We start from the raw sequence: 17,532 nt of genomic DNA, 5'->3' as shown, positions 1-17,532 counted from the left end.
TGGTGCCCACCGTCATAACAATAGTCCACATTCACAGGTTGTACATTATTGGCCAGGTATAAGGCTAAGAGTTTGACATACATCATTCAGTCTTCTCACCAACTCCACGAGGAAAACACTATTTTATCTCAGTTTAGAGCCAAGCAAACTGAAGCTTGGAAGGGTGAAAAGACTCACTAAGGTCATACAGTTGACAACATGAAGCTGCGCATTAGCCCTGGAGCCTTAATGGCTGATAGCATTAACATTTAAAAATACTAAGTGTCTGGCCCTGGCCGATTTGGCTCAGCGGTTAGAGCATCAGCCTGTGGTCCAGAGAGACCAGGGTTCAGTTCCCGCTAAGGGCACATACCTCAGTTGCAGTTTGTCCCTGGTCCTGGTTGGGTTGTGGAGGAGGCAGCCACAAGATGTGTCCCTTTCACGTTGATGTTTCTCTCTCTCTTTTCCTCTCTCTCCCTCCCACTTTATCTGAACAAAACAATGGAAAAATGTCCTTGGGTGAGGATAAAAAAAATACTAAGAGTCTGTTATATCTGCTGGAGATCTTCAGGAATAGCCTAGACATTTGTCTGGAATCATGTCAACAGAGTTTAGTTTAAGGAACAGGTGAGACAGAACATACTTAGTAATATGCTTTCAGTCATACATAGTTATATATATAAAGATCTGTACATCTAAAGATATCTATCTGTAGTTAAATATTTGTATATAGTTATAGCAGGGAATGTGTATAGAATTAGTTTTATATATAAATACACATATACAAGGGTAGGCAAAAGGAGCTTTATTGTTATGAGTACAAGAAACACAGTTTACTCTTGTATTATTAATTATTAATTGTATTATTTATATTACAACTGTAAAGCTCCTTTTTTACCATCCCTGCATTTATTTTTATTTTCTACATTACTTTGCAATTAGTACCTGATATAGTACAACTGACCCATCACTTCCTTTTCTTGAAAATATTTTTATTGATTTTCTTTTTTAGAGAGAGAGGAGGGGAGAGAGAGAGAGAAACATCGATGTGAGAGCTTAACATCGATTAGCTGCCTCCTGCACACCCCCTACCAAGGATTGAGTCCATAACCTGGGCATGTGCCCTGACCAGGAATAGAACAGGCAACCTTTGGTGCATGAGACAGCGCCCAACTAACTGAGCCACACTGGCCAGGGCACTGACCCATCACTTCTCAGCTCTGTTGCTTCCCTCCTCCCCTCTACCCTATGTTTCTTTAAGAAGTTACCACCCCAATCAACAGACTAATGCTTCCTAAGGTGATGTTATACTGGCTTAGGTCATTCAATAAGACCATCAGTCAAAAAGTGACATTTTAAAGCCAGAATCCACATTACCTTTCTTCCTAGTCAGTCTCATAAATCAAACATTAAAAACAAAATCAGTCACAGTATTTACCCTGTGCCCACAAATGTAAATTTTTGTTTTTAGGGGGGGAGGGTGGCTAGAGGGTAGAAGTATTGAGCAAAAACCAAAACAAAAAAGAGAGAGAGAGAGAGTTCATGGTCATGAATAACAGAGTGCTGATTGAGGATGTGGAGGGGGAAGGTTGGAAGTGGTAGAGGGGTAAAGGGTGAGGGGAAAATAAAATTTAATTTAATTGAAAAATAAAAACTTCAATATTTAATTTAAATATATCACAGCCAGTTCAGAGTGGAGAAGTGGGGATTTGTATGAGATAGTCAAGCCTCCGCATCATGTCTTATAAGGCTGATGACAGGGTGTTTCTGTTGGATCCGGCTGGGATGAACCATTTGAAATTCAGGGTATGATGATATCGTAAAACATTTCACAAGAAATGGTCGATATCATCACTGATTCTTCCCGCTGGAATAGTCTGGCATTATTAAGGTAATGACAACAAGGCAATGGATGAGGCTGAAAATTTCATACAGAATCTAGAGTTTTGGTTATATTAAGAAATACATTAAGTAATTGAGTTTTCATTTACATCTCCAGTAATATGCAAGAGATGCTACATGCTACTCCAAAATAAAATGTATTTCGGCTTTGTTTAGTTATAAACATGTTATCATTTGCCTTACTCCAAAGTATTTCAGGTGTGTGTGGGGGTGTATGAGCCATGTGACCTGCCTCCACTGTGTGACTCCTGGTTTACAGGATTTAGGTCCTTCTAAGACTTCAAACAGAGTGTGTAAAAAGGTTTAAGGTTTCTACTAGGACATCCGTAATCTCCTTTCTTGGATGTGTGGAACACAAATTTACATGACTGTAAACTAAACCAATAATCATAGCCCAAGTTAAAAATCACCTTCAGGGTCTTAAGTGCTGAGATTAAGCAGCATTTTAGGGTTATTCCATTTCTAATCTGGCATGTTGTTGAAGAGTGTTCTGGGCCCCCACAGCGCTGTGAGCTAACTGTCCACTGCCACAGGGGCCCGTGGCGCTCAGGATGGCCAGGGCACTGAAGGACCGAGCTCTGTCATTATAAGGAGTATCTGAGACCTGCCCTGTGTGAGCACACAATTCATTTTTTTTGGCCTGACGAATGAAATGCCTGAAGGGCAGGGCATTCCAAGCAGAGTGTGCAGTTTCGGCCCAGGGAAGGAGGGAAGGTGGGAAGGGGATGCCTGGAGAAGGGAACAGGAGTGAGGAGCTGCCTTGGAAGGGGGAGCATGGGAAGTGGGAGGAGGAAATGTGAGGACTTCACCTGCAAGTCCACAGGACACTTGGCCTAGGGGAGTCGGCTCAGACGTGAGAAGTTAGGTCATCCAGTCTGCGCTCTTTCCAAACAGGCTAATCTATGCACTGGGAAGGACATTCTAAACCAACACGGAACATATGTTTAAGTACAGTACTTTATAATTTTGAGTTTTTCTTTCTTGACCGAAGCCAAAGGAGAGAGGACTCATGAGGAAAACGGAACAACAGGTACAAGACTTCTTCATTTTTGCTGAGTCAACCAGTTTGCCTTAGCTAGAGTTTAATGTTGACGTTACCCTCAAGGAGTTCAATGTCATAAAGCTGTTCAGGTTCAAATCCTCTCTCCTTGACCACACCTAATACTGCCCTTAAGGGAAATTCAAACATGACAAGAGATGAGAGTGGAACACGGGACACAGACCCGAATAGGCTAGGCTTACTTCTGCTCCTCCAGAAAATGGGATTTTCATTGTTTATATCTCTCAGAATAACATAACTGTTACATGATATCTGATGACAGCTTGGGGAAATGTAGTCACCAACTACAGCCTAAATTACTAACTAGTTCCTTCTGGTTGCTACCTCTGCTAGGTGAAAGGTTACTTTTGTGTCTATCCAATTTCATCTCTTGAGATCACAAAACAAAAATTAGCCTACCGGCTTTACAGCCCAAAATTGATTTCAAAATCTGTTAATCTTGTATGTTTTTGGTTGCCTTGAGCAAGAATGATTAAAAATCTATATAACCTCGTGGGTTATATTTTGGTGAAAGATCTATGTTGATAATACAATAAAATGTTACTGCCAAACACTGACTTCAAAATATACATGTCCCATATAACAATATGTTTTTTTTAAAGTGCATATGGGCATCATATGAACCCATATATCCCAAGCATATTTTCACCACTTCGGAATTTTCAACTCTAACATTTTAGGTGTAAATATATGACCTTGGCTCAGGGACATAACTGTAGGTAAGCACGCACAGTTGATGACAGTTAAGACCTAAGACATTTCAGTAACTTTAACCTTCCTTGGATATAAAGGATATACAATTTATGTTATACAAAGATGCTCAGTTCCTACAAGCAGAGATCAATTGTATATCAAACGTCCAAATCTTATTTCTAAAGCAATATCTTCTGAAAACATTTTAAATGAAAAACATTCCATCTACTCTCTACACTTGGAATTTTATACCCCTGGTTGATGAGCAGAATCGTTAGAGTCTTAAAGATACAGGTATCTGCTTATTTGTATATTCCATTACTGCATCTATGTTTTCCATCTGTTCACCAAGTTCCAGACTTCACTTGTAACTGAGAACCATAAGCGAGAGACCGTAAATAATTTTCTTCAAAGCACATTTGTTTTAGACTAGAGATAAAGATCATTCAATTCAGGTGATCAGGGAAATGGACGATAAGCACACACCATCTGAAGTGGAGTCATTTGCTGTATTGGAAAGAAGCACCTGTGGCCACCGGCGGTGGTCTTTCTCCGTCATCTCATAGGTCCTGCCTGAGCTCAGAGATCAAAGCCCCTTTAACACTTCTCCCTCCTTAGGCATGGATGAGAAGATGTCCTCAGTGTGAGTGCAGGACACCATAAGATCACAGATTAGCTGAGTTCCAGGAAACATCCAGAATCAGATGGAAAAATTTAGGTTTTAAAAAAAACAGGGCTCTCCATGAAACCACTTAAGGATTTCGTGGTTTGAAACGGGAAGACTTAGAAACAAACAGGAAACTCGAGGTCAGAACTATTTAATGCTTATTAAAAGACATGATGGAGAAAATGGATTCTTTCTAGTACTTGTTCTACTTTTTATCCCTTTTCTTTCTTTCTTTTTTTTTTATCCTCACCTGAGGACATTTTTGATATTTTGTTCAGATAGAGTGGGAAGGAGAGAGAGAGAAACATCCACGTGAAAGGGACACATCGAGTGGCTGCCACCCACATGACCCAACCAGGGCCGGGGACAAACTGCAACCGAGGTACATGCCCTTAGCGGGAACCGAACCCGGGTCTCTCTGGACCGCGGGCCAAGGTTCTAACCGGCCAGAGCTATTCATTCCTTTTCAACTCCATGCGAACAATTTGGGCATTTTTATCTTTACATTCTCAATAAAGACAAAAGATGCCTTTTTAAAAGAGTTTTCAAAATGTCATGGTTTCTAAAACAGTGTGAGGAAAGAATTTTTATCTGTCTGTCTGTCTGTCTATCTACCATGTAAGTAAGAAACTTTGCCGGGGATGTGAAACCTTAAGGTGGCAAAGGGGGTACTGACAGCCAGCGAGGGGGATTTGGCAGGAAGTCAGCCAGCGTTCCCTCCCCATCAAAGTCTCACTTGGGAGTAGATGTAGGAGACAGTGGCAGTACGAATCTAAGGTATTGTTTATAATGGTAAGGAAGATTGTAATCTTGAAGAATTCATCGTTGATTTAAACGCCTTCCTCTCCCACTATAACCCCACTCAGATTTCACCTGAAATAAAGAATCACCGAGTCTATTTTATTTCCATGGAGCACACCTAAGAGAACCAGGTCAATATACATGGAACATTTAACATTAGTTAAATAATATTCATAATGAGAAAGCTTCAGGAATTGTCCAGGTGCTTAGAGAAGTGTAGTGTGATGGACTCTAGACAGAGAAATTAAATAAATGGCAAGCCTAGTCCCAGCTGTCACTCACTAGGTGTGTGAGCTTGAACAAGTCACTCAGCCCCTTTGTATCTTCATGTTCTCATCTGTACAATGGCGGTGAGGTCAGACGTCAATTTTTAAACCCCTTTCCAGTTCCAGGTAACCATAGCGTTAACTGCCCTTTATACGCCTTTTCCCTCTGCAAATCGATATGACTTTGGGAAATCAGCTGAGTAAATCAGAGGGCGCAGAACTTATCCTTGGCAATGGCAGGACGTTTTGTCATCCTGGGTTCTGGTTCATAACATGTGTGCTGAGGCTCGGGCCTAGGTCAGTAAAACTGAAAGTTGGGGGCATTGCTGGGTCCATGTCAACTGTGTTTCTCAGTCAGATACAGCAGGATATTTTTCAAAACATCAGAATGACAACTGATAGTAAAATCATTAGTTGTGTTGGCCACTCGCAGCTGACAGTCTGAGAGCTACTCAAGCCCCAGGAGAACTACATCTGTGTTTCATTCAGTCTGCTTTACATTTAGAGAGGCTTCCTCCCCTCCTCCCCTGCGTATCATTCCTGGACTGGAGGCAGTCACGTGACACAGCTGCACAAGGGAGAGGGGATACAGAAGAAGGACGAGAAGATGGCGGGGATCTGAGCCAGAAACCCCCTTCTTACCTCCTCCGCATGTCTCAGAGCACTTGGTGAAGCCCTCATACTCCCAGTCATACAGCTCGTCAAAATCCCGTGGGCCACCGAGGAGGCCATCTGTCTCTCCTGGGTGAGACTCAGGAACCTCCCTGTTGCATGGTCCCGCGTAACAGGCTCGCTGGGATGCTGGCTTGGGTCCTTCACATTCATCCACAGGCAGGTCGGCCACGGACTGAGAGAAAGACAGGAGCACCTGGCACTTGACTATTCGCACCTGGGTCCCCACACCACAGGTAACCGTGCAGGCGGACCAGGCCTCTGGGATGAACCTGCAGTCAGCAAGCAAACAAGAGGACAGGATGAGAAGCCCCAGGCAGGAGGGCCTGGGCATCGGGAGGGGCTGCATCCCACCTGCTGCCACGGCCCAGTGTCGTCCCAGGGTGTGCTCAGGGCTCCGCCACCCTGTCCTATGATGGGTGCTTCAGTTTCGTGCATCAGCTCATTTGCCACTGTTTCTGGATTGGTTTCTTCCAGAGTGTCATGTGAACTCCCAGCTGCAAGACATTCCAGCCACAGACCACCTGCTCTGCCCCTGCCTTGCACCCACAGCGCTTCAGAGCAGGGGATTGATGGTTTCTCCTCTCGCGCTCTAAATCCCAGCACTTGTGTCTGCTGCAAGATGCCGGCTATTCTTATAGCAGACTAATTCTGATGCTAAAAACTATAGCAAAATAAGCCCTTGGAGATATTTAAGGAAGTATTTTTCTTAGTCTGGATCTCATATTGTGCAACTTTCTTTGCTTTTCTGCAGAATATGCTTCCCAAGATTTATTTATATGTAGAAAAAGTTTTGTTTTTTTGCTTTTTTTTTTGTTTTATGTAAGTTTCCAAGAATGGAGCAGTCTTGTTCCTCACACATTCTTTGAATTAGTCTGGACTAAAGTTCTTTTTATATCAGAGAGAAAATCTGTGCTACAGATTTAAGTCCACAGGCATGTGACGGTGAGCGAGGGGCTGCGCTTTCATACCGCTTGTTCAGCCTCCCTCCCGACCGGGGGAGAAGCCACACTAGTAAGAACTTGGTTTTGCTCTGGGTTTCTCTAGAATGTAGAACAACATCCAAATTCCCCAAAAAGGCTTTTCCCCCCCTCCCACTAATCAACAATGGCCAGAACTGCAATGAACTTGAGAGGGGCCTAGGGAAAAAGCCCAGAGGGAACCACTAACATTTTCAAAAAGTTAGTAAAATAATCTGGAGAAAGAACTTTGGAACAGAACTTTTTTATTTTTCCACAATCCCACTGCTGTCTCGCGGGGAGCCGTGCTGAGGAGGCATGCAAACCTGGCTCCTTAACCTTGACTTTGGCAGAAAAGTAAAGGACTGATAAGACGTTTACAGCATTCGATCCTAGCGAGTGCAAATGGTTCATATCTAGTTTAGGAAAATTGAAATTCTAACAGTAAGTCAATCCAAGTTTTCAAACTGGAAGGAACACAATAAAGATGTTTCCTGGGCCTGAGCCTGGGCTGAGCATGGAGCAGGGGGTCTAGGGTGATGTCTGAGGCATGAGGAGTCCCTAGGGAGGGTCTGACATATGTGATCCTTGAGGAGCCATCTCTAGGAGAGATCGAAAGTCACCTACAGCCTTGCCAGGAAGGAGGAGGAGGGGGAAGGGCCACCCAGAATGATTCCCAAGAAATTCTCATCACAATGTCATCTCCCTCTCTTGTTTTGGAATTTTTGACTTCATCTTCTGGAACTAGAGAACCTGGGGGAAAACAGTATCCTAAAGGGTTAAAAAGTCTCTCTCTCTTTAATAATGCCACCTATAGGAACTCTTTAGAAAAAACAAAACCAAGATCTGCAATCAAAATAATCTTAACCCTCTTCTTACATATACATATATGTGCCTGGCTCCTGGAACAAGAATCATGACAAATACACAAACACTGAATTTCACACCCAGGTGTAGACATAAAGCAAAATGCAAAACTAATGCAAAATACTAAACAATTCTGTATACAAGTAAAACCCAAAAGTAAATGATAAGTCTGCCAACTTGGTCATAATGTGATGAATAATGCTTCTTCAATAATATGGTGCTGAATTCTGTTTTCAAATACAAAAAGATGACAAGCTCTCAAAATGAGCTGCACCCTATTAGCTTTCCTATGCAGTCAGAATTACTGTTCTGCCACTTATCATAGCCTCTTCAGTGACCGTTACAAAAGGACAAGGATCAGCTAGCTTTTTCTGTAAAGGGCCAGATAGAAAATACTTGAGATCTTGTGGGCCATGTTTGTAGGTCTTTGTTGCTGCAACTACTCAACTCTGCCAACATAGTGAGAAAGCAGCCATAGACAGTATGTAAACATTTGGTTCAGCTGGGTTCCAATAACAGTTTATTTACAAAAACTGGGGGGCTGGGGGGTTGGGAAGGGTGGTGGAAAGGTCTGAATTTGGCCTGTGAGCTGCAGTTTACCAACTTCTGCTACAGAACATTTAGTGGAGATGCCAAACACACCGAGATTTGTAAATAATCTCCAAACTTATTTTAGGTCTTACTTTCTATCTTTTCCCACATATATACAATTATAAGAATTATAAGTAGCTAAATTGATCTGTTTTATCTTCTAAAGTGAGTCCCAGATGGATTCTAGGATATAAATGACGAAAAACCTAAACACTTAGCTCTCCTTGTCTATAATGTGAATCACTCTGTATTTGATCTCTTTCCAGGAAGAAGAAGATACACCAAAAGCTCACAAAGTAGAAGGGCTTGCTACTGAAGCCCCATAACTCAATGCGATGGTCAAAACATTTATTTTAAAGCAGCATCTAAATGAAAAATGGAAATAAGTATGCATGTGTGTGTCTGTATTTTTGACCAACTGAACATTTAGGGTTAATAGCAAAAACAATAAACACCTATTTTACATCCCTGAAGACAGAGTCTTATCAACTGTCAAACAGCCTTACTGGCTTATCTCCCAACCCACTACCCTAAGGTCTTCATCAAGTTCACACCAATTAAAAACAATTTGGCTTTTAAGTGGTTCTGTCTTCTAGCAGTCATCTTAATTTCTCTAATGCATACACTGTATGATATGATATATTCTCTCTCATTGAAGCCAGAAGATTATATTTCAAAAGAAAAATACATAATAGTGCAAATGGCCAAATGAATAATAACCTTTTCATACGAAACTTTCCCCCACACCCTTAGATCTCTCAACTCTGTATTTACGCTCTTGAGCTTTCTGGCCACAAGTGGGAGGAAGCAAGGTCAGTTAGAGGGCAGGCAAGTGAACTAGGAGGTTTAAAGGTAATGTGTAGATGACTCACTTTGAATGGTACGTGTTGAGTTAGAACCTTTAAAATGGGATCTTTAAAACAGAGTCAGTAGGTAGTAAAAAAATCATTTTGATGTACAAGTGTTCAATTAAAAAGTTCTTATTATTGAAGTTTAATTTAGGTAATTTAAAAATTCTTTTTGCTAGCACTATTGTGAGATGAATAAAAAAAATGTCTAGATAAGTGAGTTTTTTAAAAGACAGGCTTAAGCCCTGGCCAGTTTGGCTCAGTGGTTGAGCGTCGGCCTGCGGACCAGAGAGTCACGGGTTCGGTTCCCACTAGGGGCATGTACCACAAGTAAATAAATAAATAAATAAATAAATAAATAAAATGAATGAATGAATGAATGAATGATAGGCTTAAGCCCTGCTGCTATGGCTCAGTGGTTGAGCATTGACCCATGCACCAAGAGGTCGCCGGTTCAATTCCCAGTCAGGGCACATGCCCAGGTTGTGGGCCTGATCCCCAGTGGGGGACATGCAGGAGGTGGCCAATTGATGTTTTCTCTCTTCGATGTCCCTATCTCTCCCTCTCCCTTCCTCTTTCTCTAAAATCAATAAAGAAAAAGAAAAGGAAATAAATAAAAGATAGGCTCACACTTTAGAAAGGACTAATGATTTCTGCATTTAATCTTTCCATTTTCAGAAAATTTTTAAAAATCCTAGCAAATAAATGATTTATGCTTCTGTCTAGTCTCCAATTTTCAAGCTTAATTGTTCATTTTAACAAAAATCTTATTCTTTAATTAGTTATTACATAGATCTTTTCATGAAATACAAAACAGTGACAATGAAATTTACTTGTAAAATCCCAAAGTGGTTTAGTTTATTAGTGGCTAAATATGGAGTCAGAAGTATGGTCTAGGATAATAAAAACAATCACTTTATTAAATTAGTCTTAAACAGAACCAATTCACTCCTGGTTAATTAGTCTCATGTCACTGCAAATCTTAGCCAGAGCCTAGCTCTGATTGTAATGTACTATTATATGATCTGTAGCTAAGATATTTAACTTCTCCTTTTCTCCTCTTCCCTCTTTCCGCTCTTCTCCTTTCTCGCTTACATATCTGTTTAAAAAATCACTGGGGTTATTCAAAATAAGAGTAGTTTTATAGGTGTATCATTTTGATGCTGGCATGCTCTGGCTTCAAAATGCAAGTCAAAAGGTGCAGGAACTCACATTAGAAATACTGAACTTTGGGTTAGTTGTCAATCTTATTACATCTGAGTGATAAGTTGACAGGGGTTGTGGATTTTTATTCCCTCTTTCTTTTGGCGAATATTTGAGTTGAGAGTGGTGGCATAATACCAGAGTGAGGAGAGAGGAGGGAATACACGAAATAGTGTAGTTAAAAATTATTTAAGACTACTATGTGAAATAATAAACAAATTCATTAAAGGGGTAAGATACAAAATACAATATACAAAAATTTGTTGTGTTCTTATATTTACTTTCTTATATAAGAAAGAGAAATGAAGAAAACAATCTCATTTACAATGCAACAAAAAGGATAAAATGCCTGGGCATAAAATTAACAAAAGAAGTGAAGGACCACCCATTGTATGGGAGAGCATAATTGCCAATGATATATCAGATAAGGGGTTAATTTCCAATATATATAGAGTGCTCATACAACTCCACAAAAGGAAGACAAAGAACCCAATTAAAAAATGGGCAGAGGAGCTGAATAGACACCTCTCCAAACAGGGCATACAAATGGCTAAGAGACATATGAAGAAATGCTCACCATCACTAATCATCAGAGAGATGCAAATTAAAACAACAATGAGGTATCACCTCACACCTGTGAGAATGGCCGCCATCAACAAATCATCACACAGCAAGTGTTGGCGAGGGTGTGGAGAAAAGGGGACTCTAGTACACTGCTGGTGGGAATGCAGACTGGTTCAGCCACTATGGAAAACAATATGGTGTTACCTCAAGAAATTAAAAATTGAACTTCCATTTGACCCAGTGATCCCGCTTCTAGGAATATACCCTAAGAAGCCTGAAACACCAATCAGGAAGAATATATGTACCCCCATGTTTGTAGCAGCACTATTTACAATCGCTAAGATCTGGAAACAGCCCAAATGTCCATCAGTAGACGAATGGATAAAAAAGCTGTGGTACACATACACAATGGAGTACTATGCAGCTGTAAGAAAGAAAGATCTCTTATCCTTTGAGTTGACATGGAAGGACCTGGAAAGTGTCATCCTAAGCGAAACAAGCCAAACAGAGAAAGACAAGTTTCATATGATCTCACTTATTTGTGGAATATAATGAACATAACAATCTGAGGAATGGGGTAGCCCCAGAGATGTGGAAGTGGGGTACAGACTGACTATCCCCAGAAGAGGGGGTGGGGGGGAAGATAAACAATAGAACTTATATGCATGTGTGCATGAACAACGTACATGGACAACAAAGCTGGGGAGAGGCAAGGGAGGGAGGGGAAGGGGGGAATCAGTGGGGGAAAAGGAGAAACATCTGTAACAAAAATCAATAAATAAATTTAAAAAAAAAAGAAGTGAAGGACCTATATACCGAAAGCTTCAAGACATTGTTTCATGAAACTGAAGAGAACACAAAGAAATGGACAGATAGTCTATGTTTATGGATTAGGAGTTTTAACATTGTTAAAATTTCCATATTACCTAAAGCAATCTACAGATTCAATGCAATCCCTATCAAAATCCTAATGGCCTTTGCCACAGAAATAGAAGAAAAGATCCTCACATTTGTATGGGACCACAAAAGACACCGAATAGTCGAAGCAATCCTGAGAAAAGAGGACAAAGCCAAAGGTGTGACATTCCCTGACTTCAAACTATACTACAAGGCGACATAATCAAAGAATTATAGTATTGGCAGAATAACAGACACACAAACCCGAAGGCAAGGGAAGTAAAAGAAAAAGTGAAGAGGACTACATCAATCAAAAAACTTTCTGTACAGCAAAAGAAACCATCAACAGAACAAAAAGGCAATCAAGGGAATGGGAGAAGATATTTTCAAATGATACCTGTAATAAGGGGCTAATATCCAAAATATATAACAAGCTCATACAACTCAGCAACAAAATCCAAATAATACAATTAGGAAATAGGCAGAGGACTTGAATAGATACTTTTCCAAGGAAGGCAGACATACAGATGGCCAACAGATACATGAAAATATGCTTAACATCACTTGTTATAAGGGAAATGCAAATCCAAACCACAATGAGATAGCAACTCACACCTGTTAGAATGGCTGTTATCAATAAGAAATAACAAGTGCTGGAGAGGATTAGAGAAAAGGGAACCCCCATTCACAGCTGGTGAGAATGTAAACTGGTACAGCCACTATGGAAAACAGTATGGTGGTTCCTCCAAAAAAATTAAGAATAGAGCTACAATATGACCCATCAATCCCTCTTCTGGGTATAAACCTGAGGCATTTGAAAATATCAATCAATCAATCAATCAATCAATCAATCAATCAGTCAATCCCCCTATGTTCATTACAGCATTATTCACAATAGCCAAGGCATGGAAACAACCTAACTGTTCTTTCATGAATGACTGGATAAAGAATATGTGGTACATATATACAATGGAACATTACTCAGTCATAAAAAAGAAATTACTACCATTTGCCACAACATGGATGGGTATCGAGAGTATCATACTAAGTAAAATAAATCAGACAGAAAAGGAAAAGAACTATATGATTTCACTCATATGTGAGATATAAAACAAAAAGTTACAAATTAATAAACAAAACAAACTCACAGACACAGACAACAGTATGGTGGTTGCCAGAGGGGAAGGGAAGTGGGTGGGATGACAAAGAGTCAAATATATAGTCATAGAAGGAGACTAGATTTTGGGTGGTAAGCACACAATGGAGTATACAGATTGTTATATCTTATGATAATGCTTTACAATGGAAATTTATATAATATTATTAACAAATGTTGCCTCAATAAATGTAATTAAAAAATGAAGAAAAAATAACTCTAAAATGCCCCCAAAAGATTACTGGATATCTTTCTAAGTGACTCTTCCCTAGTTATTTCACTATTGCATTGACTGTGAGTTATTTTACCACTCCATAAATTGTAGAAAACTGATAACGCAAATGATTCTTTCCCATAGAAATGCAAATTATGTTTAGTGAGATGCATTGATTGTTGCCCTGTGGATAGACTCTTTTTGTGTCTATTTGTGAATTTATATCTTCAGTCTTATTTGCCAAAATACACATGGTTCTTTTAAATTTCCTTTGAATTGGTTGTAACTTTAATGAAGTAAATAAAATCTTCAACAGATGTTTATTTTATATTTGCATGAGAATCATGAGTCTTTTTTCTTTTTTTCGCTTTATAAAAATGTATCACTTTACTAGTGGCCACTGAGGGATGTGAAAAATAGTATATTGAAAAAATAAAAATTGTATAAGTAATTATACCTCAAATTTACCCAACAGTATTTTACCTAAATGTGTCATTTGGGGTCAAAACATCACCATACTTTATTGGTGATTATGTGATTCCATAGTGCCTTATCTTATTTTTAACACAATTTTCCTTCCTTTATTCTTTTTCTTTAGTTTTGAAAAGCTGGTTCTTCTCCTGATTCTGGGAAATCCTTGGGATATTAACAAGTAAAGTCTTTAGGAAAAGGTGCAGTGACCTAAGATGAAGTTGGACATTTGGCGTCTGGAAGGAAGAGGCATTTGGATGCAGGAGAAAGAAAACTGCTGCTGTGTGAGGAAGGAACGTAGACAAGGGAAAGGGAAACACCTTCTTCCATCTGTCCCAATTTTACACGAGCTCAAAAGACCTAAATAGCTAGAACTTTTTAGTTATTTAGTGTCTCTCAATGAAATTAAAAGGGAAGATTTTTAAAAACTCTCTAAAATAAGTAAACAAAACCATTGGAATGCTACAAAGGGGAGGCAACTCTTTAACTTAATCCCTTAAGGAATTTTAGAATTGTAAAACCCATCATACCAAGCCAACCTTAAAATTATTATTTAAAAATCTAACTAGCGCATTAAAGCTTTCAGAGAACATTTATCCAAATATGCCTCTACAGTCCCAAAGAACCATACCTAAATCATTCCAAATAAACAAGAATCTCACTTATTATGAAAGATCTTTAGTCAAGGATATTTGATTTGAATAGGGAATTATGAAAATATTTCTCATCTGCTGTTGTTAGCTTACAACTCTCTGGAGCTGCAAACAATTCATGCCAGTGATGCGGCTCATGTTGAAGTCTCCAAGCAAAAACTTTCAAAGGTGTCCAGGACTCCATTGCACAAAACATCTGACAGTACCACTTTTTTTAAATTTCTTTCTTTCTTTTTTTTTTTTGCTTTTAGAGAGGAAGGGAGAGGGAGATAGAAACATCAGTCGGTTGCCTCCTGCACGCCCCCTTCTGGGGATCAAGCCCACAACCAGGGCATGTGCCCTGACCAGAATCCAACAGGTGACCTCTTGTTGCATAGGACTGCGCTCAGTCCACTCAACCACACCGGCTGGGCTGATAGTACCACTTTTTTTTTTTTTTCATAGATTCCTCAAATCCTTAAGTATCATGCCAGGTTTTTGAAGGTCTTCAGCACTGCCAGGTGCCCTAGTAATATAAAGAAGAATGGAATGATCCTAGAAGTTAGAAGAAGAAAACAAATGACAATTTTGATGCAGCCACCAATATAACTATTTGATTAAAAATATTTAGTGACTTCCCTGTATAATGGCACTAACCAGTAATGAATGAATGAGAAGAGAAGAGAAGAGAAGAGAAGAGAAGAGAAAGAAAAGAAAAGAAAAGAAAAGAAAAGGAAAGGAAAGGAAAGGAAAGAAAAGAAAAAAGAAAAAAGAAAAGAAAAGAAAAGAAAAGAAAAGAAAAGAAAAGAAAAGAAAAGAAAAGAAAAGAAAAGAAAAGAAAAGAAAAGAGCCCTGACTGGTTTGGCTCAGCAGTTAGAACATCAGCCTGTGGACTGAAGTGTCACAGGTTTGATTCTTGGTCAAAGGCTCATACCTAGGTTGCAGGTTCGATCCCCAACCCCAGTCAGAGTCAAGGTCATGTGGGAGGCAACCAATTACTGTCTCTCTTTCTCTCTCTCTCCTTCTCTCCCTTCCACTCTATCTAAAAATCAATGGAAAATAATCTTTGGGTGAGGATTAACAAAAAAGAAAGAAGGACCTAATTCCAAAACATACTAGGCAGCATTGGAAGAGCTATATTTAAGTGACATTTTCCAGTAGTGGACTTTATTTTCTCATGATAATAATGCCCTTTTGTGTTCTTTGAGGGGCAGTTCACCTCTGCAAGAATGTCTCAGTGGCTTTCCTGCAGAAATGCTCAGTGCTGGAAGTGACGGAAGAAAGGCATTGAAGACCACAGTTTCCTTCCAGAGACTTTATACCATTAGGAAATGCTGCAGGGAATCAGGGTTTTCTCAAAGTTCCAATGAGTCAGGTTATGGCTCTTTTAAGGGCTAGGACCCCAAATTTGAGTCTTTGTTCTACTCAACTTGCAGTTCTGACCTTGCTTTCTCTGACATGGCTCCAGATAAAATATTAGAAAGAGACTTACTAAAGGAGGCACCTCACTGATCATCAAAAATTGTTATTTTTAAAAAGAGAAAAGGCTACAGAACAACAGCTAATAATCGATTTCTAACAGTAGTGGCCCCACATTGTCTGCTATTCCCAACAAACCCAGTCCTCACCTACCGTGTTCCCAGTGGTACCCAACACGACTGACCTTACCTTTCTCCTTGAACTACTTTCCCCTCTTGATTTAGATGACACCACATTCTCCTGATTTTCTTTTCAGGTCACTGTCTTATCAGTCTCCCTTTCTAAATCCTCCTTCCCCCCTCAAACTCAGGGCTCAGTTTGGTGCTGTCTTTTGATGTATTCATCAATGATTCTTGGTTTCAAATACTACCAATGTGAGGGTAACTTTTTAAAAAAAGTCTTCACCCAAGGATACTTTCCCATTGGTTTTTATTTTATTTATTTATTTTTAGTTTTTTTCTTTATTGATTTGAGAGAGAGAGAGGAAGGGAGACGGAGAGAGAAATAGAGACATCAATGAGAGAGAACATTGGCTGCCTCCTGCATGCTCCCCCTGGGGATTTGGCCCACAACCTGGGCATGTGTCCTGACCAGGAATTGAACTGGCGACTTCTTGGTGCCTGGTTGATGCTAAACCACTGAGTCACACTGGCCAGGCTCCACTGGTTTTTAGATAGAATGGAAGGGGGCTGGGGGGAGACAGACAGACAGACAGACAGACATTGAGAGAGACACATCAACTGACTGCCTCCCAAATGACCCCGACCAGGGCCACGAATCAAACCTGCAACCCAGGCACGGGCCAACATTCTAACTACTGAGCCAACAAAACCAGCCAGGGCCACCAAAAGATATGTTTATTGATTTTGGAGAACAAGGAAAAGAGGGAGGGAGGGAGGGAGGGAGGGAGGGAGGGAGGGAGGGAGGGAGGGAGGGAGGGAAACATTCATGTGAGAGAAAACAGTTGTTAGTTGCCTCCTGTATATTCCCTGACTGGGATTGCACCCACAACCTAGGTATGAGCCCTGACTGGGAATTGAACCTGCCACCTTATGGTGCATGGGGATGATTCTCCAACCAAGTGAGCCACCCTGCCAGAGCAGGGTAACCTCTAAGTATAGTCAACCTTCGGTATCCATAGGCTCTGCACCCACAGATTCAACCAATTGTGGACAGAAAATATTTGAAAAAAAAAAAAAAAGTTGTTTTGCTGACATGTACTATGTAGTTAGGCCTGCAACGGTTATGCCTGTACTAAACATGTACAGACTTTTTTTTTTGTCGTTATTCCCTAAATAATACAGTATAACAACTATTTATATAACATTTCCATTGTATTAGGTATTTTAAGTAATCTAGAGATTCTTTCCAAGATACAGGAGGATGTGTGTAGCTTATATGTAAATACTATGGCATTTTATGTAAGAAACTTAGCATCCACAGTTTTTGGTATCTGTGGGGTGTCCTAGAACCAACGCCCCATGGATATTGAAAGACATATGTGTTTAATCTCTAGTCTAGACCATTTATCTGAGCTTTATACCCAAACTTTTTTTGTTGTTGTTGGTTAAGATTGGGCTAGGGAGCTATTTTACTCTTTGAGAAGAGTAA

General features: G+C 40.0%; 1 protein-coding gene across 1 annotated transcript in view; it reads right to left on the bottom strand.

Moving 5' to 3' along the window:
• The window catches only part of ADAMTSL1 (ADAMTS like 1), a 696,807-nt gene that overhangs the window by 178,460 nt on the left and 500,815 nt on the right, over window positions 1-17,532 (bottom strand). The window contains exon 15 of the mRNA XM_036260364.1: window positions 6,011-6,312. Coding sequence (XP_036116257.1) covers window positions 6,011-6,312 — 302 coding nt within the window. The remainder of the gene's footprint in view (window positions 1-6,010; window positions 6,313-17,532) is intronic.

The sequence above is a fragment of the Molossus molossus genome, unplaced genomic scaffold (genome assembly GCF_014108415.1).
Source record: "Molossus molossus isolate mMolMol1 unplaced genomic scaffold, mMolMol1.p scaffold_m16_p_14, whole genome shotgun sequence".
Taxonomy (NCBI): Eukaryota; Metazoa; Chordata; class Mammalia; order Chiroptera; family Molossidae; genus Molossus; species Molossus molossus.
This window is presented reverse-complemented; position numbering and strand designations above follow the sequence as displayed.